Genomic DNA, 24,273 nt, shown 5'->3' on the forward strand with positions numbered 1-24,273 from the left:
AAAACTTCTCAGCTGGCATAAAGCCTAGCTGTGACATTTATTTTTACAAATATAGAAATGGAATGGCATAATGAAAAAGGAAAAGATGTTCTCATCTGGGCTTTAAAAATAATATTCACTTAGTGTTATGGAAATACTTAAGCTTTTTCCATATGGTAAGAAGGATGAAAGATTAAACTCCTGCCAGCCTGTTAGGAAATGGAGCAAGGTTAAGGGAGGTAGGGAGAGAAATATACCCGAGTTGGCCTCAACTGACAGGAGAATTTTTAATATTAAAAAAACCTTATAAATGGTTAATGAACTGAATGAAAACCCTTAAGTGAAAAACAACTATTAAAACAAATTATATACATGGAAAAGAAGAAAACAGTGTTTACACACCAGATTATGACCTAACAGAAATCTATTTTTGTACATGGAGAACATTGGCTTCAAATCAAATTTCTTTACTTCTGACTTTAGTTAAACTTGGTGATATTTTTAGATAGTGTTTACTCCTTTCATCTTATTCCACTCAGAACAGAATTCAGATTTAGTTCCATTTCACTGTCTGGTGCTGAGCCATTTATAAAAAATACTGTGTGGGAACATTTACTTTCACTTAAAAAAATCAAAATATTTCTTTTCAAAGTAAATTTCACTGAATGTGTATACAGAAATGTGTTTAGATGTGTACATAAATCTACACATATCCGAAAGGTCAGAAATATCTTCTAAAAGACAAAACATGAACACAGGCAACTGCAGGAATAATTTGCCCACAATTGCATATGCACTGGCAGGTCTTGAGGTGGTGCCAATATGTACACATCAATTATTATGATTCCTCCTTCCAGCTAAGACCAGCACATACACTGTAATCCCCTTACCTGCAGTCCATCCTGGTACTGAACGGCAGCCTGCATTGCCTCCTCAAGTTTGTCAATCCGGTCTTTCCAAGCTTTATTTAGAGAATCCCATGCTGAATTTAACTACAAGATGTATGTTAGAACTTTTTTAGTGCCATATTTTAAATTTTCAACTACTTTTAACAGAATATTTTAGTTAACTAAAAACTTTTAAAAAGCTATTCTCGTAAGTAAGCCAGTTGTACCTCATCTATACTCTTCTTGACAATGGGTTTATCAGGCTCTCCACATGCTGCAATGAGTTCAGAACCCAGGTTAATAACTATATCCAGCTCCTCCTGTAGTCCATCTATTTCTTCTCTTATGGCCTAGAATAAGAAAATGACAGCCTTTGATTTTTAAGCAAAACCACATCAAAACTTTAAAAAGTACACAACAATATCAATGGTAGTTATATCTAGAAGGTGGCATTCTAATCGCTTTTCTTTCTTTCTTTCTGTTTTCTAAGTTTCTGCAATAAATTTTTTCAACAAGAAATATTTTAAAAGAAATACAGCACCCTTTTAGTAACAAATGCCAAATGTTTATTATAAAGATAATATTTAAGAAATGATAAATAAGAAATACCTTAACAAATACCAAAACAATTTTTTTAAAATATCAACAATACTGCAAGGCTTAGAAAGACATTTTGGTTTCCAAACAATATACATTAAAATAGACAAGTAAAATATGAATTCAAAAACTATACAAATTAATATATCTGTTAGTAGATACAGAATAATCTAGTTATGGATTTATATTTTATGTCATTACCCTAGGTAGGACCAGGTAGGACCTGTAAGGTACAAAAATATCACAACAGAAAGGCAGTATCCTACTTTTGCTTTCATCTTCTTGGTTAAATATATTCATTCATTCAACAAACACCGAATAACCATAAACCAAGCCCTAAACCAGGCACTGGGGATACAAAGAAAAACAGATATGGCTATTGCCCTCAAGTGAATACCAGGAAAGCCAGAGGCATAAGCAACAGTAAATCATACTATGTGCAGAGTCCTTTGCATGAAGAAAGCCTTATGGGAACACAGGTGCACTAACTCTGCTAAGTATACAAGAAAAGGTTTTATATGGGAGAATAATCCAACTGAACCTTGAGTGGGCTTTGCCAGAAGAGTGGCAGGAAGGACATTCTAGAGTGAGGAAATAAGATGTGCAAAGGCTAGAAAGAGCAAAACAGTTTGTTTTGGGAAACGTCCTTTCTTTTTTTATTTATTTATTTATTTATTTATTTATTTATTTATTTATTTATTATTATTAAACTTCAAGTTGTAGGGTACATGTGCACAACGTGCAGGTTTGCTACATATGTATACTTGTGCCATGTTGGTGTGCTGCACCCATCAACTCGTCATTTACATCAGGTATAACTCCCAATGCAATCCCTCCCCCCTTCCCCCTCCCCATGATAGGCCCCGGTGTGATGTTCCCCTTCCCGAGTCCAAGTGATCTCATTGTTCAGTTCCCACCTACGAGTGAGAACATGTGGTGTTTGGTTTTCTGTTCTTGTGATAGTTTGCTAAGAATGATGGTTTCCAGCTGCATCCATGTCCCTACAAAGGACACAAACTCATCCTTTTTTATGGCTGCATAGTATTCCATGGTGTATATGTGCCACATTTTCTTAATCCAATCTGTCACTGATGGACATTTGGGTTGATTCCAAGTCTTTGCTATTGTGAATAGTGCTGCAATAAACATACGTGTGCATGTGTCCTTATAGCAGCATAATTTATAATCCTTTGGGTATATACCCAGTAATGGGATGGCTGGGTCATATGGTACATCTAGTTCTAGATCCTTGAGGAATCGCCATACTGTTTTCCATAATGGTTGAACTAGTTTACAATCCCACCAACAGTGTAAAAGTGTTCCTATTTCTCCACATCCTCTCCAGCACCTGTTGTTTCCTGACTTTTGAATGATCGCCATTCTAACTGGTGTGAGATGGTATCTCATTGTGGTTTTGATTTGCATTTCTCTGATGGCCAGTGATGATGAGCATTTTTTCAGGTGTCTGTTGGCTGTATGAATGTCTTCTTTTGAGAAATGTCTGTTCATATCCTTTGCCCACTTTTGGATGGGGTTGTTTGTTTTTTTCTTGTAAATTTGTTTGAGTTCTTTGTAGGTTCTGGATATTAGCCCTTTGTCAGATGAGTAGATTGCAAAAATTTTCTCCCATTCTGTAGGTTGCCTGCTCACTCTGATGGTAGTTTCTTTTGCTGTGCAGAAGCTCTTTAGTTTGATGAGATCCCATTTGTCAATTTTTGCTTTTGCTGCCGTTGCTTTTGGTGTTTTAGACATGAAGTCTTTGCCCATGCCTATGTCCTGAATGGTACTACCTAGGTTTTCCTCTAGGATTTTTATGGTATTAGGTCTAACATTTAAGTCTCTAATCCATCTTGAATTAATTTTCGTATAAGGAGTAAGGAAAGGATCCAGTTTCAGCTTTCTACTTATGGCTAGCCAGTTTTCCCAGCACCATTTATTCAGTAGCAGGGAGGGAGCTCGGTAAAGGAGCAAGAGAAAAACATAATTTTGGAAACATAGGCACGAGCTAGGCTGGGATGCAAAAAGCTGCATGCCCTGCTCTAGGGAGTTTGAGCTTTACCCAGAAGGCAGGGGATGCCTCTGAGTGGGTTTAGGTAGCAACAGAGTAAGAGTAGACCTAGAGGGAAGACTGGCGGCAAGGTGGGAGGCCTAGCAAGGAAAGACAGTCTGCACTTTGGATTACTGTGGAAGCTAAAAAGAAAAAGAGAGATAATGAGGCCCTGAAATAAGGCAAAAACAGTGAGGATAAAGAGAAATTTTTTGTTGTTGTTGTTTTGTGGATTTTTTTGATTTGTTTTCTGAGACAGGGTCTCACTCTGTTGCTCAGGCTAGAGTACAGTGGCACGATCTTGGCTCACTGCAACCTCCACTTCCCAGGTTCAAGTGATTCTCATGCTTCACCCTCCAAGTAGCTGGTACTACAGGTGTGCACCACCATGCTTGACTAACTTTTGTACTTGCAGTAGAGACAGGGTTTCGTCATGTTGGCCAAGCTGGTCTCGAACTCCTGGCCTCAAGTGATCCTCCCACCTTGGCCTCCCAAAGTTCTGGGATTACAGGCATGAGACACCATGCACGGCCCGAGAAATTGTTTAAAACATACAATCTCAAAGCGAAATTTGTGGGTATACTGTATCTCCTATTGTATCATTGTACATTCCATTTTCAGAACCAAATATAAATGTTAACAGAGTAACGCCTAATATTTACCCAAGGAATCTGGATTTCATTACGCCACAACTTATTTTTCTAACTTTAAATGAGATTTTCTGCTTACCTCTGCTGCTTCTTGCTGTTGTTTTACTACTGAAGGATCAATTCCAGGATCTTCCAGGTCCCGGATGAAATCTTGAGTATCTTTAATGGTAACTACCAATGACATGTGATCACACCAGAACTTTTCTGCTAGCTCCATCACATCCAGTAGTTTGGCTTCCCTTTCTTCCACCAGTGTGTGTATGTTCTCCCAAATGAAAACCATTTGGTCAAGTTTATCCTGAACAGCTATGAAGCAAAACAATATCCACAAGGCAATTAATTGGTTAGCCCCATGGAACCAACAAAGCAGAATGTTACAGTTCACACAGAAAGTAGTGATCCAATTTGCTAAATATCTAAAACTGGACCAAGTTTTGAATGATCCCAGTCCAGTGGGTATCAGTAGGTCCAAGAGTCTATGCCAAACAACACAGTATCTCTGGGTCTCCTATTCTTACCAAACCAAGGTTCTTCCTGACAAAAGTGAGCTCAGAGTAGAACCAAATTTATCAAGTTTCAAGTTCATTAAGGCTGTCCTTAATCCCAAAGGGAGTGAAATAATCACCTAGGTACACTTTTATGCTCTCCAAATCAATAGTAAAATTGTCTATTCAGTCCCAGGAATGTAACAATGTATGGTATGTATTTTGAGCTTGCTTCTAGTGTACTTTCATTGTGAATTTCCACTACACACATGCTCTCCCTTTTGACCCTCAGCTCATATCTCAAAGATGGCTGGCTGTGGTAGTGGTTCTCATTTTTGTGGCTACGTGACGCAGGATGCACGCTATGTAAGGTAGTAAAGTCAGTAATGAGGAAAAAAACCCAGATACGGCCTTATTAGCAATACACTTTAACCTACTGATTTAAAAGGCCTGAGAACACATGGTCTTTGAACATATGGTATTTATACATGGTCTATGTATAATGGCATGCTTTGTAGTCAACTGATTAATTTCACAAACACAGGAAGACATTAACAAGGGATTTGCATACACAGCCCTTCAACCCTAAACACATCACATTTGTAATACCTTTTTTAAAATGCAGCATTTTGTTATCCAATTGGATGTTGAGTAAACAGCATAAACATTTAGAATGCTTTAAAAATAAAGTTTTTTTCCCTATTCCAAAAGTATTACCTTTGGCAGATATGTCTTTATCAGTTCCCCCAGATCTAGCGATCATTTCCTCTCCCCTCTGTTTAAGAGTTTCATACAATGGCTGTAGCTTTTCCATGTCTACTGACACATTCTTATTTTCACTGATCTGTTCTTTTATCTTCTCGACCTCTGCAGAGATAGACGGCGGCTGCCTCAGACGTTCCACAATTCGTTCCAGGCTCTCAAGAATCTGATCTATCTTGTCATGGAACTAGGGGCAAAACAAAGAGATCTCTTATGGAAAAAAGATCTGTAATACCAAGTGTGAAATTTAAATGAAGAAACATTTTTTACAATTTAGTGTCAGAATTAAGAATAAATCTTAGCCTCTTTATCAACAGACCCATTCAAAAGTTACATCCACCTGGTACGTGAAGACATGCCTAAAATCATGACGTATATGCACCTCTGTGTCATATGACCTATGTACAATAGACTTAGTTTCTTGTGAATAGTTGAGTGTATACATTAAGAAATGGTATATGTTAATATGCAATTGGACCAGGATGACATGGCAGCAGCATCTCTTTACCTGTTGCTTCATCCTGTTATTATAATTCAAATTAATTTTAAAAATCAAGTTCAATAAGCTGAGTATTTGTCTATTACAATGGATTGTCTCCTTCATTTTTAATGAACTATTTTGGCATCCTGAAAAGTTATATTATTTAATGTGAAATTCATGGAAAGTTTTGATTAGATTCCAGGGAATTCTTAAGTTATGCATTTCCTGAACTGAAAAAGTTAAAAAAAATTTTTAACCAAAAAACCTCCCCAATGTTTTAACTTCTAATATAACAGAAGTTACAAGTTTCAGAAGTTTTTATTTACTTCATGGTTAAACACATAATCAGACACATGAGAGAATTTAAAACTTTTATTTTCAACCATAGACAATTAAAGCTATAAAAACTTGTTCATTCGTATCTATGAATGAACTTTGTTCTATACTATCTCAAAGTTAAGGAATAATCACACAGGACTGTGACATTGGCCTACTCTAATGTGCCATATCTAATAATAAAACCCAAATCTTGAAAATGGAAAATCTTTGGGTATTTCAAAATTCAACTTCTTGAAAAAGATATTTTCAGAAAAGAAAAAACCATCAATATCCAACTTTATATTCTTTTTCTTTTCATTTAGCCTATCATTCTTTCTTCTCATTGCCTTCTTGAGAGTATTTTATTAATAATTATAACACTTTCCTTTATCTCTCCCAATGGCAAATATTGCATTCTACTCAGGATGGACACTGAATTAAATATTTGGACAATGACGACAACTGCATGTTTCTTAAGTCATTGAAAATTATTTTTATTATATCTATAAGCAAGTAGAGAAAAATAAGGAGATAAAGGCTGGATGCAAGCAAACATCACCTCTGAGGGACACGGACATCAATACTCAGAGTTAATGTAGTGAAATAATTTTAGTTAAAATTTAATCAGAAGATCCAGGAAAATGTCTTTCTGTGCTCTGTTATCTGCAAGAACCCAATTCTATTTCTAGTGTAAACAATTACCTGAGTTGATTGAGAAATGGCTTCATCCAGTGCCACAGCTCGCTTTTTGACATCTTCTTTAATCTGACTGTAAAGGGTGTCGGCCGCCACATACTTCTCTTGGATAGAAAAGCCTTCCCCAGGGCTCAATTCCAGTAACTGTGGCCCAGTTTTGTTCATCTTATCTATATGAGGCTTGTGTTCAGCTATTAACTCTCGCAGTTGCTATAACAAACCAAACAGCTTTTGAGTATCTCAGGGTCACACCTCCATATTACAGATGTCTACACCTGCAATGCATCCAGCTGGCAAGAAACTCCAAACAAACCCCTCCCCATCACAAGGCATTTAACACATGATGGCTCATACAGCTTTTTGCCAGGAAGAGAGGGCCCTGACACAAAGATTAAACAACAGTCTGGTCACACCAAAGCCCCTTTAGGGTACAAAGTTGCTGGTTCAGTGAAATAATGAATCCCAGTTTATTATGCATCTCATACCAAGAGTAGCACATTTTGACAAGAGCATGAGCCAAGGGTCATATTATATAAAAGTATTCTGAACTCACTATGTCCCCAACCTACAGACACCAAGTCATATCTCATGGTGTTCCTTTCTGCACACTCATGATATACACAAAAATAGTAGAAAGAAAGAGAAAGAGAGACAAGATGGGGGGAAGGAGGGAGAAGAGAGGGAAGAAAAAAGAATAGAAAGAAGCTCAATAGAAGTTAGATGCAATGCTGAGACAAAAACCTCAAGATAAGGAATGCTAGGGTGATGTAAGCCCACAAGCCATTGCATTTATATATATGGACTGATAGAAAATGAATGAACATGTATTACACTTTATATTTATGTATGAATCTATTCTACATATATATGATACACAGATATACATGTAAATGAATCTCTATTCATTATTTTAAAATATAAACGGCTGCAAGGGCAATCTATCAATACACAGCTATATACTGAGCATTGTTTGTTAAGGTCTATTTAAGGAAAAATGCATGCCATATGAATGTGTTGCACAATTTTGTTAGCTAATCAAGAAATACAATGATATTTATACTAGTGGGTGGGTGTAGAATTCAAGTGGAGCCCCATTCCCTTTAATAGAGAAGATGTGTTGGAAGCCTGAACACAGAATATCTACACTTCATGGATCCCATGAATTTCAATGAGCAGTTTTTCATGGGTCAAAGCCAAAGCCACCCCTGCCTGCAGGTTTTTCTGAGGCTGGCCTCTGTGCAACATTGAGGGGGTCTTTCATTGTACTACATTATTGATTAGGTTCCCTCATCAGCAGCTCTTTGTCCTCACCAGAATGTGTATCTCCAAACTCTAGCCCCTCACAAAAGCTTTTCTAGGGAACCTTACTTTCAGAAAAGATAGTCTAGAGATAAGCTACCAATCTCTTCCTGCAAACTCTAATTTCTATCAGTCACCAGGAAAAATTACCAGGATGGCCACATACCTAGATTTTTATTGAAAGTGTCTACTAAAATCAATTTTGACCATTATTTTGAGAACTTGTTGAGGAATTACATCATTAACTATCACCAATGTAATAAAATACTTTGAAGGTTTTCAGAAGACTGCCCCAAAATAGTTTTGGAAAGGGCTAAATAAAGATGAATGTGATTTAAAAAGAAGGAAGAGTCTAATGTAGCATGTTGCACATAAGAATGTGGGAGGGCATATTTGCAATCTAGCTTCTGGGTGTCTCAGGCCAAGGTTTTCTTATTTTTTATTTTGCATAATTAGATATCTTCATGCTACTTTACCGAATGGAGGTGGTGATGGTATATCAGCTATAGATAATCTCATGGAAAAGGAAAACTGAAGACGTTACATATGTTCTCCTGTCAATGTTCTTTCATGAATGCTTGGAAAACAAGCTTTCACTCAAGAGTTATCAAGAGACTCTCAAATATTTCTTGAGTTCCTTTGAGTTTAGGTAGATCTCACCTGTATAGCACCACTATAAGGCAACTTGGCTTGGCAAGTAGTGACAGGAGTCGTTTTTTTGCTTTTCTTTTTTTTTTTTAAGACAGTTTCACTCTTCTTGTCCACACTGGAGTGCCGTGGTGCAATTTTGGCTCACCACAACCTCCGCCTCCAGGGTTCAAGTGATTCTCCTGCCTCAGCATCCCAAGTAGCTGGGATTATAGGCATGAGCCACCACACCTGGCTAATTTTGTATTTTTAGTAGAGATGGGGTTTCTCCATGTTGGTCAGGCTGGTCTCGAATTCCTGACCTCAGGTGATCCACTTGCCTCGGCCTCCCAAAGTGCTGGGATTACAGGCATGAGCCACCACATCCAGCTAATTTTGTATTTTTAGTAGAGACGGGGTTTCTCCATGTTGGTCAGGCTGGTCTCGAACTCCCAACCTCAAGTGATCCACCCGCCTCGGCCTCCCAAAGTGCAGGGACTATAGGTGTGAGCCACTGCGCCTGGCTGAGGAGCCTTTTTAAAACTGTTTTTTTTTTTTTTTCTTTTGAGACGGTGTCTCTCTCTGTCACCCAGGCTGAAGTGCAGCGGCGCGATCTCAGCTACTGCAAACTCGGCCTCCCAGGTTCACGCCATTCTCCTGTCTCAGCTTCCTGAGTATCTGGGACTACAGGCGCCAGCCACCACACCCGGCTAATTTTTTGTGTTTTTAGTAGAGACAGGGTTTCACCGTGTTGGCCAGGACGGTCTCGATCTCCTGACCTCGTGATCCGCCCGTCTCGGCCTCCCAAAGTGCTGGGATTACAGGCCGGCCTTTTAAACCATTCTTAAACTGTTCCATGACAGGCAAGAGAACACCTACTGGCCATCTACTCAGGTATGTGCATGCATCAGAAAAGGGCGCAAAAGGAGATGCCTTTTGCCTTATGTGACAAAATGATTCTTGGCAACATGCTGTCATAGGAGTCCAGTCATGCTGGAGCTATCCAGTGTGACTTTCAGATATCTATCATGTGGTAACATGGCCCTTGGAGCCATTTTTCATTCCTGGCTAGAATGAACTAGATTTCCCCCCAAAATACATGGAGAGGATGCTGTAGAGCTGGAGAAGAAATGCCATCCTAGGAGGCTACAAATATTCTGAAACACCAAAGCTTTTAGTTTAAACAATTTGAAAATGTGGCTACAAAGCTTTCTACCTCCCTTTATATAGACAATCACAAATTTGTTTTGAGAGCTTAAAGATTATGCAAAAAGGCAAAAAACTCAATTTTTAAAATTTCAGCTCAATAACGAGCCTTTCCATACTATTTGATGCTATGCTAAAAACGTGGCTATTCAAATCACCTCAGCATAGAAATCCATGAAACACTTTTTATTTAAAATAATTCAGTGAGTAGACACCAGACTTCTGCCACAAATAAACCTTTATACAAAAATTGAATTCTACATACTTGTCTTTGTCCTGCTGAATCACTTAGATAAAACTCCATAAGATTCCCATTCTATATTAAAGAAAGTTAAAGTGTGGTCTCTAAAACTCTCTTTTAAATAAATACTCCAGTATAGTCTTCAATGACAATTCATTAAAAAGGTAAACAAACAAGATTAACAAGTATGTCACATATTCCAAACAATGATGTAATAAACCCTGAACTGAGCTTTTCCCTTCCTTTCTCTCTCTCCCTTTCTCTCTCCCTCCTTCTCTCTTGGGCACAAGTGTACACACACACACACTCATGCATATACACACATACATGCACACCACGGTTAGTCTCAGAGTACACTCTGTACAGATCTGGAAGAGCAACTAGGTTCACAAGTCCATAAATAGCAAGAAATCTAGTTTTCTTTCTGACAGTCTCGAATGCGCTCTCACATAAACTCTTACAAAATTTTAAGCCATGTTAACAATTAAGTGACTGCTGAAAAGAGGGCTTCATGTGCCATTTTATATATGTTAAAAATGTGACGTAACTGTCATTGTAAATGTGCTCCTCCTACTTTACCCATTTACAGTTACAGGAACAAGAACTTCAAAGGAATTCCATGTACAAAAGGTAAACAAAATAATCTGTCTTTACACTTCAGCATTTTTCCTTTTCACAGCTTTCACAATATTGCTATTTTGACACATTCATTATATTACACATTTTCTCCAAGCTCAATGGCTTTGTCTGTATAATCGTTCTCTCATATATTTCCACTCTGCATTTACATTCTAAATGTATAAATTTAAAACAATTCAATGTGTGTAAATTGAAAGCACTTCAAAAGCTTATTTCTATAACATTTTTAAATGGGAATTTTTTTCTATCTAGATGATTTATACCGCATATTTTATACAAGTTGTGATGTAATTAATGACATATACAACAAGTCTATCCACGAGTCGTCTCACTATAACCCTATATAAGAAGCAATTATGAGGTAAGCAAATTACGCAGACCAGAACACAATATTCTAAAATGCCTTAATCATGTAAATGTTCAACAGCACTAAAAACCACCATAAAAATCATGATTCTCTTTTAACGGGGAATACAATATTCTCTTTCACACCAGGCTTACCCGATGTTCTTCCTGCTGCTGCCTTAGAGTTTCATATTCAAGGGCTGGGGCGGGAAGCTGAGAGATGATTGATTGTGTTTCTGTCAGCCACGGCCAAAGTTCTTCATATGTTTCCCAGAATTGGTTAACCAGGGACTGTGCCCGTTCCAGCTGCAGATACCTTTCTGAATTAATCTGGCAGATGGTATCATAGTTCTTCAGTACTTTGTCCAGTTTTTTCTAGAAAATAAAAGGATGAAATGTTTTACTGGTCAGGCCAACAAGCACACACACTCCAGAGTGCTCTGTCCAGCACACTACACCTGGACAGAGTGGGCATTCGACAAATGTATGTTAAATGAATACATCAGTAAAAGCTATTCAGATTTTAATGGTCACTTTAAATTAAAGTGCCTCAAGTTTTTATGAATAAGACACTGAGATTTCCAAAAACAATAAGCAAAATTCTCCAGTCATTCTTATAATGGCTTCAAGATTAGAATACAAGTCTCATATGATTCTGGCAACATTTATTTTGCAGAAAAAAAAATAAAGACTACCTTTTGCAAATGAAATTGTAAAAATTTTTAGTTAACAAAGTTAATTTTTGACATATACACATATATGTGTGTGTATATCTATATATACACACATATGTGTGTGTGTGTGTATATACATATGTGTGTGTAGAGAAAGAGAAAGAGACATTGAAAGAGAGGAATCAAGACAGAACATTGTGCCATTGTGCTATACACTGATTTAATGGGGTAGTCACAGTGATCTAGATTATGGGATAAATTATAGCAAAAACTAATAGCAGAAGATAAAGCACAATCATAACCCAAAAAACCACTGAATAACAAAGAAACTATTTCATGACAATCTGTATTTTTCACATCAGAGTCTTTACAAAAATAATAAAGATTCAATTATAAACAAGAAAATTGCTATTGTAGAGTATAAATAAATATAAGAGTGCATATCATTACACTGTGCATTCTATTATTTTGTGTATGGTCTACCTTAAAAGCAATGCATATTCTTTAAAATGTGATTTTAGGCATAGAGATTCCTATATTTTTTTGCCATGGGATATCTTTCCTACCAGAAGCATGAATATACATCAATTTCTTTAGGCTGCTTAGATGTTTGAATATGAATTGAACATTTTTATTTGTGGCTGGTTTTCTGCCAATTTAAAGGATAATTAAAACTACACAAACTGAATGCTTCCTTAATTACTCAGCTCATATTTTCCCTAATAGTTTACTGTAACTTTATATAAAATGGATTTCAGCATGAGAGAGAGCCACATATTTTGGTTTTTATTAAGAGGCCCAAATGTCTCTGAAGCATATAAACAATAGTTGATACATATAAAAACAATAATTTATACTGATAATAATGGCAATAATACAGCTAACATTAACTGAATGCTTAATGCGTGCCAGTTAACCAAGGTATCAAACCTTAATAGCTTTTGTGCCTATTCAAAAAGATTGTCCTCATAGTGACTCTCTTAAGAAATATTCCTTTTACTGTTATTCTATAAACTTGAAAAATGCCTTATTTAAACTAATTATTTTTGCTGCTTAAATGGCAGCTGTGGATAACGGAAAAGTGTTTTTCTAGGACTGAAAGCTCAACACCTGCTGTTTTTTCAAGAGTCCCACTACCCGTCCACAGACAAGATTATACCTTCATTGATTGCTTTTCCTCTTCACTGCATGAGGTCATGATTTTATGCCCAGATTTAACAAGTTCATCAATAACATCCTTGTGTCTCAAAATCTCCATGGTGAATGTCTGTGATTTACCAAAATAAAGACAAAAATAAAACAAGAAATTGTATGACTAAAATGAAAACAATTAGGCGAGTAGTTAAAAAATACCACGTTACACTAGAGGGGTCCTAAAAAGTAAATCATACAAGCACATTTTATAGACTTGGAGCACACCAGCAAATAATTTATATGGCAATTGGAAATGTATTTCTTCACCTTTTGAACTTGAAGCTGAGCAGAAGTCTGGTCTTGCTCAAGCCTGATGTCACCCAGAGACATCAATTTTTTCTCTGTCTCAGTAATCCAGGATAACTCAGCATCAGCTGCTTGGTCAAACTAAACAAAAGATAAATAATTAGGTCAGCACGTTCCTGTTCCTGGTGCCAGAAAATACCTATCTACCGTTCTTTGAAATATCCTTATTACACAAGTGGAAAATCTGAGCTTGTCTCCTCATGGCATCCTAAAATAATACATGATAATGACTAAATTTTAAAGAAAAGAGAACTTTCCACAGAGTAATTAAACACAAGCTTTTAAAACATGTTGGATTTATAGCACTGTATTAATGATTTTAGGACAGCTAGCACTGTTGCCTTCTTTTCAGGCAGTCTTAATAATTTGCACCTTAGGAGTACTGTCCAAATGTAACAGCTATGAAAGCCAACAGCCAGGTACCATCTTTTCATCATTTCACCCATCACTTCAACTCCTATGACATGCACCTAACATTCTGCTATCAAAGTACATGGTTCCTAGCAAAAAGAATAGAATATTCCCATTTATTTATTATACTATTATGTTTATAAATATGTGTAAATATACATCTCTAGATATGCAGAGTATACCCCTAAATGATTCATGTATAATTTTTAAGCATCTCATTTAATAATGGCAGAAAACATTTTTAAGAGCATTCTTAAATATTTTAAGAAATGTTATTTTCCTGATCATAACAGTAATCTATAACAGTAATTTATAAGTACAGTACAAATTCATAAAGCAGAGAAAAACATATAGAAGAAAATTAAAACCTAGAATTAACACTACTGGTACTGTAGTGAATTTTCTTCCACAAATCAAGAGAGAAAGATTTGTAAAAATGTCTGGGATGACACTGTATAAACAACTTTATATCCTGCTTTTTCATTTACTATGAACATTTCCCAGGTCATACTCCTTTAAATGTGATTTTCAAATAATACCATTATATTCTAGCATACCTGGATTTTCATTAAGTTTTCTGCATTTTCGTTATTATACAAACAACCCTATAATGAAGATACTTGTACATAAATTTCTGTTGGCATTTCTAATTAGTTCCTTAGTGTAGATTCCTAAAAGTGACTATCAAGTCAAAGAGCATGAACATTTTCAATGTCTTCCATCGGATAAACCCTAGTGCCTTCCAGGGCCAAGCAGTTACCATAAATGGATAAAATGGACCTGTGACACCGCAGTACCGAAAATAAATGATCACTAAAATGACCTCAGTTGGAAGAATTAATGAGGAATGAACATTTTGGCTATTCAAGTCCAGTACTGCCAGATCTTCTAACTTTTCAAAGGAATCTGGAAATCCAGATGAGGTGGGAAAACAAGTAGTTGGGGAGAAAGATGGGTGGAGATAAAAAACTAGATTTTTTTAAATTCACACTTTTAAAACTCTCTGCAACACTATGCCAACTCATGGGAAAATGGAGTACATTAGCTGTTCTCTGTTCCTCATGATAAGTAAACCTAAAAATCCTAGGCATTATATATAAAACATATATAAGAAGATTCCGCCAAGTGGAGAGAAGAGGACAGAACTACCATGGACCTTGGGCTACCAGGAAGAACACAGTGGTGAGTTCTCTGGGATTTTCTTTTTGCCTCATGTATCTAAGACTAACTACTGGAGAAACTGGCAACCACACAACACTAATGGGTACAAAGTCCCAAAACAAGCCTGCTCTCTCTAGCCAAAGGACCAGGAAAGGAGTAGTGCAGCAAAACAGACAACTTTTAAACAATAAACACTCTATTCCAACCAAACACTACAGAAAAAATGGTTGCTCCATTCACACTCATGCCAAGAAAGGACAAATGGGGGGCCTACACTTCTACCCTTGTAATGCCATGACAAGGTCCTCAACACTCCTGCTGGGAGATGTTAGAGAATGCCAAGTAGGGAGCCAGAAGTTTCGTCCCTTCTGCCCAAAAACAAGGCCCAGACCATCGTATCAGTTGAGACCATGTGGGGAGGCTGGGTTTCCACCCCCACTAAGCAGTAATGAACTGCCCCTCCCTCCTCTGCTCTGGGGTGATGTCAGAGAAGGCCTAGTGAAGAGTCAGGATCTCACCACCACTCAGTGTGTCACCATCACAGCCACCCGCACTGTGGTACCAGTAGAGACCACATAGGGAGCTAGAACTCCCACTCCCACCCAGCAGAAATGATGAGCCATCTCCTAGGTATCAACAGAGGTTGAACTGGGAACCTAGACTTCTACCTTCACCTAGTAGAACCTCCAGCTGCTTCTCCCAGAGTGGTAACAGAGGAAGGCAGCTAAAACAGAAAGCTTAAGCTCTAACACTCATAACGTCATATAAGAGCCAGGAAAATCTCAAACTGAATTAAAGAAGGTAATCAAATAAATGCCAATACCCAGATGGCAGACATGTTAGAATTATCTGACAATGATTTTAAAGCAACCATGATAAAAATGCTTCAATTAGTACTTATGAATGTTCATAGTTGAAACAAATGAAACACTAGAAGGCTTCATCAACAACATAGAACATCTCAGCAAAGAAAAAGAATATACAGTATAAAGAAGAACCAAATGAAAATGTAGCACTGAAAAACAACTGAAATAAAAATCTCAGTGGATGAGCTCAATGAAGGGGACAGAAGAAAGAATCAGTGAAGGAAAATAAATTACCACTTAGAAATAGAAATTGAAATTACCCACACTGAATAATAGAAAATAACTTAAAAAATAATTAGAACTGCAGGAACCTGTGGAACTACAATGAAAGTCCTAATATTCATGTTATCAGAGTCCCAGAAGGAGAGGAGAAAGAGGTTGTGACTGAAAAAATACTTGAACATTCTTGAAATGGTAACATTATAGAAATGGAGAAAAGCTTTGTGTTTGACAGAAGTCAGGGAGGATAGGATGTGATGGAATGGGTATGGCTCACAGAGCAGCATGAAGGATTCTTGTGGTGAGGGAAATATTCTGTATCTTGACTGTATCAATGTCAATATCCTGCCTGTGATATTTTACTATAAAGATGTTGCCACTGGGGAAAACTGGGTAAAGGATACAATGGGATCTCTCTGTATTGTTTCCTACAGCTGCAGGTGCATTTACAATGAACTTAAAACAAGTTTAATTTTAATAAGACATTGTATGCCTGTATCAAAATAACTTATGTACCTCATAAATATATACATCTATTATGTACTCATAAAAATTAAAAGAAAATATATTAAATTAAAAAAATTTTTAAAAAGAAAAACAACTCTGTGAGTAACCTCTCACCTATAAGTTCCTATTTGTGTTTTCTCTCTTCGATATATACTGCCCAATTGCCCTTCAGGTAGAATGTGCTAATGGACACTCCCACAAGCAGTGTTTTGCTGTAACTTCATCAACGTGGGGTATAATTTATTTTTTGATATTGAAAATTTAACATTGTCAAGCTTATAGGTAGACTTTCTGTAATTATAAGGAAACCAAGAAACCATTTAAAATAATCTATCTTAATCTGGTTCAACAGTTTCTGTGATGTTATTTAATTTTAAATGGAGTTATTCATTAGCAATTATTGATCAATATGAAAACAAAAGAAAACGGTTTCATCAACTAATTCAGCAGCTTCAGATGTGGAGAAAGAATCCCCATGAAAAACAAGTGAAAGAGTCTTCTATGTGGATTCTTACTTTTCAAGGCATATACAATAAAGCTATAGGTAAAAATTGATTATGTGATTCACTTAAAGAATATAAAACAGAGAAAAACAGTCCAGGCCTTTCTACCTGAGTGCAAATACTGCAAGGTATCTGAATAAAACTTAACAGTTATGAATTTTTTTCTTGTACTGGTTCCTGAAAAAAACATAAAGTGACACCCCACCCGTTTGTGTTCAGCCAGACAGTATTTAAATGAGTGCCCTCATAAAGAAAGTCACGCTGTGAAATATTAATATTAGTTTAACACTATGTCTCCCGTATTTAAAAAAAAGATACAAAAAACTTTCCAGCAATAAACAGTACGGTGATACCATCTAAGGTGCCAAAAGAGGAAAGCTGAAATCCAAACAATGTTTCTTTGATCAAGTCAAACATTCACTCTGCTAAGAAAAAAAAAAAAGACTTCAAGCAGATATTTCTCATCTGTCATTTGAGAAAATTTTTAAATTAAATTATCAAATATTGTTAAGCAACAAAGGGAGTAGCTACAGGATCTACATTAAGTAATTTATAGTAAGGCAAGGCATTTTAGGCCTATGACTCACTCAAATGACTAGTTAACGTGCATTTCTAACAGACCATAAAAATGGCTCATTTTACATGTAAGCAACATGGAAAGAAATATACTAGGCCAAATTTTAGTAAATTTGTTTACTACTCATATGAGTAGCAAAATTTGACTTAACATAAAATGTTGATAATCTTGGCATCCATAACTGCATTTGGGGAAATACTTTAATAGCATCAGAGGAGTCGAACCACCAACTCTAGCTACTGTAACTTCTATTTATAGTTGAATTAGCATTTCAGGAATTTTCTAAAAGTTACTGCAAGACATTTTAAGTAGCTACGTCTAAATATGCCTGAAAAACACTCTCTAAAACAGTAACAGCCAACATCCTACTGAGCACATTGTTCGAAGTGCTTAACATGCAATACCTCCTTTAATCCTGACAGCTGTATCATGTGAGTATTACCATTAACTAACTCCATTTCCAGCTTAGAAAAATGAGGTAAAGGGAAGTTAACTAACTTACCAAAGGTTACTCAGGTAGAGGTAAATGCTGAGTCTGAGATTCTAACGAAGGTGGTCTGACTTCTGGACTGTCAAATACCACAACGGTCAATACATAATATGTTTTAATAGAGGTTTAAGGTTTTAAAAGAGGTTTAAGGCAAAGTGATAAGCAAACCTTAACCTCAAGGACATCCTTTTTACTCCCTTCCCCTGACTGGGGATCTTATCACTTTCTTTTGATTAGCATTTCCTCCCACATTGCTTCTCATTATTTATAACACAGCCCATATTTTCCCATCCACAACACCTGGAGGGTCTAAACAAATCTCATTTCCGTAGGAGATGTTTCCTTCTGGTCCTTTAAAAGAAATAAACAGGTGGTATTTTTCTCCAGGCTGATTCCTAATGACCCAATGAGTTGTTTGCATTAACTGCACCCAAATCACCAATCCAAGGGCCTTTCTAACAGGGTTATTATGGGGCCCACTTACGTAAGTCAAGCAATTAGAACTGCTGAAGAATGCTTGGGATTCCCAAACCCGGTGAGATATACATATTTTAGCAACTACTGACAACTGTACATTATAAGAAGCAAAGGATGATGAATTGCTCCAAGGCTTAAAGAATCAAGGTAGTCTGAATTCGGAACCCAAGTCTGTACATTTTTCAAGCAAAAGTGCCTTTCCCCATTTCCACAAAGCTTGTAGAAAGAAAGCAACAAAGGTATGCTACTCTGTGTAGGTTTAAAATGCAGAAATACGTAGTTTATAACTCAGATAATGGCATGTATTGTAAAAGGGAGGCAGTTTAGCTCAACATCGTTATTTACTAACCTGCCTTGTCCCATTCAGATTCTTCCTAAAAGTAATGAATAGACCCAATTACTTTAAAAAATAATGCCTTTTTCAGAATATCAATGCCTGCAAATCTAGAGTGAGACTTGGGAGCTTGGTGGGTGGTATCAGCAAATGTACAAGTTCTTACTCATTCACCCATTACTGAGGCTTTTCAATTATTTCTCAGATAATAACAAATAGGACCTTCACACCTATATTATGAAGGTTCAATAGCATATCTTTTCAAAACTGTTATTGTGATATAGGATTAACAAGAAAATCTAATCCTGTCAAATCAAAACTTTTTAAAAACCTAAATTTATACGTGGTGGTTACAAAGTATATGCTAATTAGAAGACATCTGTTATGTTCCCTTCTGTTCTCCCTTCAAACTTTTAAGTCTTTTCCATGTTTTTCTTGACATCTTCCACGCTGATATTTGAAGTCAATACATTCTGTGATTGTGGCTTCACAGCTGACAAACTGTTTATGCTTTTGTTAAATTCCAAAAAGCAGGTTGGCATAAAGGAGGTATATCTGTATACATGCAACCTTAAAACTGGGAAAAAATATGAAGAATCTTAAGAGATATTTCTGCTCAGAAAACAGAACACCTAGTCATTTAAAATCTAATTTAACTCTCCCTGATTTAACTGGGACAAATCATTAAATCTATCAATTTTAAAATTGTGAAGTATTATTCAAGGCACATGTCCTTACCCCATCACGTGTGGGTGTTGGTAGGCTGGGGGCAGGGGTCTGGGGCAAGAGTCACTGTTAATAAAATAAATTGCATATGACTAAATGTGTGTCTAAAAAGATGAGCTCAGGTCATACCGTGTCCATATTTCATATGGAGAAGAGACTCAGAATGGTAATTTGTTTAAACAATGTAAAACAGATAGTCCAAAATATGTGGCTAATATTCAGGTCTAAAGATACATTTTTTTCATCACTCCTTTTTATATTTCATGGATGTATTGTTATTGGGTAAAACAGAAAACAAACATTTTTTATTAAACTCTACTCTGGTCCTAATTCCAAACATCTATAAGTAGGCAACCTTATAAAATATTTTGGTGATATATTAGCTCCTTTATGAACTTGAAATTATGAGTTTAGAAACTCATCTTTTAAGTATGAAATCTCTGCCACACCAGGAAGACAGATACCTACTACTCTGTTCCACCTACTACTCTATTCCTAGGGGTTTCCCTACACAGTAATGTTTTATGATCCTTTTAGTGTTGCATTCTCATCCTCCACAGTCTTTATAGCTGGAAATATTCTCATTATATACCTCTACTTTGTTGTAATAATGGAACCTTCAGATTATTGAAGAAGTCTAGAAAAAAATGGTTTACCACCCTCGAGGGTTTTTCTCTATATATAATTTATGAGGAGGCACAGCAGTGAGGGAGAATGAAATATGGATTAAATTTTAGTTGCTACTCTGCCACTTACTGCTCGTGAGACCACAGGCAAGTCACTTCACTCCCATGCAGGCTGTGCATGTTCCTCCCAGCTCTGAACATCTGTGTGTCTATGTAGCCTAATTGGAGGTATTTTCATTGGAAAGACTTGCAGGTATTTCAAAGAAATGAAGATAAAAATACACACATGAACAACCAGAAGATATTAATGGCATTAAGATGTGTAATCTATTGGTAGTAAGATTTTTACTACATACATTGACTTTCTCTTGCAAAAGGATTTTACTACATAAATTCTTCTCTCTCAAGAGGAAGACTGGAAGGATACAGACCAAATTGCTTACATATGCTTTCTTTCATGAATTTTTCTGTATTCTTTGAGAAAATCTTGAAATTTTAAATAAGGACTGATTTTATCAGAAAAAAAAATCATTATTTTCCTAAAGGATATATATTTTGGATTCCGGAAGACTTACGCTGACTTACTTGCCCCCACACCTTTGGAAAACATATGCAAAACCTTGAAGAACCTGGCCACAGTTAGTGACCTTGACACATATCAGAGATTACTAACCAATGAAAACTCAATCTGTGACCGTGCCCTTATTACTGTCTCACTTTACTGAACCAGCCAAGCATAGTCAACTTCTCAAGAAAATCTTACTCCCAAGAGTACAGAATAATTTTCTTGCTATTTAGAGAAGATGCCAGTTCTGAAACATTCAAATACATTTCAGTGAAAAAAACATATTTTTCAATAGTTGAATAAACTTCACAAATAAACACCCTCATTTTCCTATAATAATGGGGCATACAAACTCCTCTGTTTAAAAAGAGTCACACAAATACATTCCTCGAGCATGAATGCCCTCCTTCACAAAAATTTCTTAGGCAGGGTTTTTGCTATCACTGTATTTCATCAGTTGTTGTGATCCTACAGCACAGCACCAAAATGAGGAGTGGAACATTATGCTTTAGAACTAACTATAAATTCCATTTCTATGGCAACATTAGAAAATTAATTTTGGATGCTCCCACAGAATCTGCTTGATTTATGCTTCTTGCTTTTGGCTCACACTAGTGAAAGCTTAGTCGTACACCATCACAAACTCTGCTCTAAAGTACACTGCAATATCATACTACCCCCACACATAAACTTTGTAGTAAATCTGATGACTTAATGTAAATATTCTCAGAAATTTCAACTAAAGTTAATCAACACATGTATTATAAACTTCTATTTCCAGGACCCCACTCATTGCCCATAGTCTTCCCAGGGACCTGTGGCTAAGGGCTGAATGCCTATAAAACTCTGGGAGTATACATTCTGCAGGAGTTACAGACAAATCGGAACCTATCATCTTTTCCCCCTTCTGTCATCTTCAGAAAAAAACTTCACATTACCAACAAAACCGCTTCCTTTTTAAAAAGAAAATTTTCTCTTTGCCCCAGCTTTCTGTAAATGAACAGTTAATATATCCTTACATAACAATTCATAGTATTTACTCACATACAGATTAGACTTAGTCAATACATAAAAATTAATAGCAGCAATATGCATATGTGTAGACAAAAGCATTTTGTTTGGAAAGCTGGGCTGATCTTCCAAGTGTCTGACTTGGTAAGGATAAATCTGTGAAACAATGAGGCAGATGGCTGTTAACAATGTACCGATTAGCCTTGCCCTGGTGCTCAGACGTCGAAGGAGCCCAGTCAACTTCTTTTCAAATCCACCCTTTCATTTTGGAAGCGCAGCAAATGAATGGAAATAGTATTAACAGGCATCTTTGTTCAGGTAAAGGCTCTGGGAACAGCTGGAGAAAATTTATTGCCTAGACAACAAACCATTTTTCCCTACCTGCTGTGATCGCAGAATGGCAGCATCGATCTCCTCCACCTTCTGAGTGATGGTGTCGCTCACTAATCGGTAGCGCTCATTGTCCTCAGCTACCATTTTCTCAAGTCCTTCTCTTGCCCTCCATGGTACCAGTTCCAGCAAAGCACTGCTCACTTCATTAAGGGAGTCCAGTAAGGCTTTGTTGTTCTTAGCTTCCTTTTTCAGTTCCTGAAAACATACAAATAAGTAAGTAACACTTAAGAGCTTCAACAGACTTTTTCTTTAACTGTTCTTGGAGCTCAAGTCCTTTGCAGGCGAATAACGAGATGGTTTGCCCCACTCTCCCCTCCCTTAGTTTCAGTTAAGTTAAATAAACCTTTTTTATTTAAAGCTATTTTGCAAAAAGAAAAATGTTTCCTGAGAAGTTGAAAGAACAATTCATTTGTCGACATGGCAAGATTTTATCTTTGAAATTTAATATAAATATTTAAAATTTCAGAAGCAAAAACAAGCAAGTTAACATGTATTATTCTTTGCTTTCTGAGAACTTCTAAGTAATCAGGTAACAGAAAAGTAAAATGAACAGGATATTCCAAGCCAGAATTAAGTGACCCTCAAAATGAGGACAAACTGGCTTTAAATCATGACAGTAGACTCATTACAGGCTCAGTGAGCCTGACCTCGCCAACTCTCTTTCACCCACATGTGATTATACTTCAAGGATGATAAAAACAGAGGCTGATATCTTGGAAAAGAGGAATGATTACCATGCACTATACTACTTCTGTGATACAATTAGAAAACCCACCCCATGTTATCTTATAGAAATATTGATATTCTAACCAAATTATGTGTATCTCCGAAACAATGATCATTTTCCTTTTTTTTCTGTTTTCATCATTCTTCCCTTGGGTAATCAACTATACTCCCAAATATAAGACTCTTGAAACAATTATAATATACTGTTTTCATTTCAACTTTTCATCTGGGCTCCTAAAAGTTTAAACAGTTGATCTGCTGCCAATTTCTATTGGGTCTCCACCCACCAAGGCATCCTTCAGCATATGTAATGACATAAGACAAATATAATTTTATTTTTGTGTGAATAAGACTCCCTAAAAGATAAAAGACTAATCCAAAATGCAGAAAAGAGAGCTTACTTTTTGTCTCACTTGTGCTTGACTTGCTGCTTCTCCTTTCAGAACCTGAGTTTCATATGAAAGTAGTTCCACCTCCACTTTGTCCAGCCAGGTACACAGCTCTTCGTGTGTGGAGTGCAGCCGCCTTGCAAGCTGCAGTGCCTGTTCCAGAGTCTTGGCTACATCAGTGCTCAATTTAGTAATGTCTTTGTACCTTGCTTTAATGGCTTCCAATTTATCTTGAATTATTAAAACTTCATCACCTAAAATTTCAAAGTCACGTTATTTCTTATGAAAGAAAAAAAGGCAGGGGGAGGGTTTCTTCAGATATTATGGAATACTGATGAAATTTTCTAGAGAACAAAAGGAGACATTTTTCTAAAGATAATCCTACTCAAGAGAGGCCCTTTTCTAAATGTTAATCTTTCCCAAGACTTCGGGCAAATCTAAATCACTCTGAAAATACAAATGTAGAAACTGGAAAAGGCTAAGTGTCTTTAGTCATGTGGAAAGCAGTACTTTTGTGTCTATCTGTATGAGACTTTGTTTTCAAAGAAGAGGGGTTAAAAACTGCTTGAGTTCAAATACTGACTTCATGCATGGCTTAAAAGCTGGGTTACTTTGGGCAAGATACTTAGCCTCTCTGCTCTTACTCATCATTACTCATCTGCACTATTCCAACAGATCTTTATTTGCCTCTACCTCATTTTTTGACACACAGAAAAATTGTGTCCTGAGCTTCAGATGTCTAGCTCAAGGCTCTTGATTCTACATTTAATTTCTTCAATACATAATAAATGGTACTTGCCCCCAACATATACATATTGCTGAACTGGATATAGGTATAGTGAAATTCCTATGGCCAAAG

At 36.5% G+C, this 24,273-nt stretch overlaps 1 protein-coding gene across 21 annotated transcripts in view; it reads right to left on the reverse strand.

Moving 5' to 3' along the window:
* DST (dystonin) overlaps nt 1-24,273 on the reverse strand; it is a 486,601-nt gene that overhangs the window by 46,696 nt on the left and 415,632 nt on the right. For all 21 annotated transcript variants that reach the window (XM_073006092.1, XM_073006096.1, XM_073006083.1 and 18 more), the window contains 10 exons: nt 23,427-23,668; nt 22,288-22,494; nt 13,395-13,514; nt 13,093-13,200; nt 11,416-11,634; nt 6,909-7,112; nt 5,363-5,594; nt 4,240-4,466; nt 1,094-1,216; nt 870-971 (listed from right to left, as the gene is read on the reverse strand). In XM_073006092.1, the coding sequence (XP_072862193.1) occupies nt 870-971; nt 1,094-1,216; nt 4,240-4,466; nt 5,363-5,594; nt 6,909-7,112; nt 11,416-11,634; nt 13,093-13,200; nt 13,395-13,514; nt 22,288-22,494; nt 23,427-23,668 (1,784 nt within the window). The remainder of the gene's footprint in view (nt 1-869; nt 972-1,093; nt 1,217-4,239; nt 4,467-5,362; nt 5,595-6,908; nt 7,113-11,415; nt 11,635-13,092; nt 13,201-13,394; nt 13,515-22,287; nt 22,495-23,426; nt 23,669-24,273) is intronic.

The sequence above is a fragment of the Chlorocebus sabaeus genome, chromosome 17 (genome assembly GCF_047675955.1).
Source record: "Chlorocebus sabaeus isolate Y175 chromosome 17, mChlSab1.0.hap1, whole genome shotgun sequence".
NCBI classification, from domain to species: domain Eukaryota; kingdom Metazoa; phylum Chordata; class Mammalia; order Primates; family Cercopithecidae; genus Chlorocebus; species Chlorocebus sabaeus.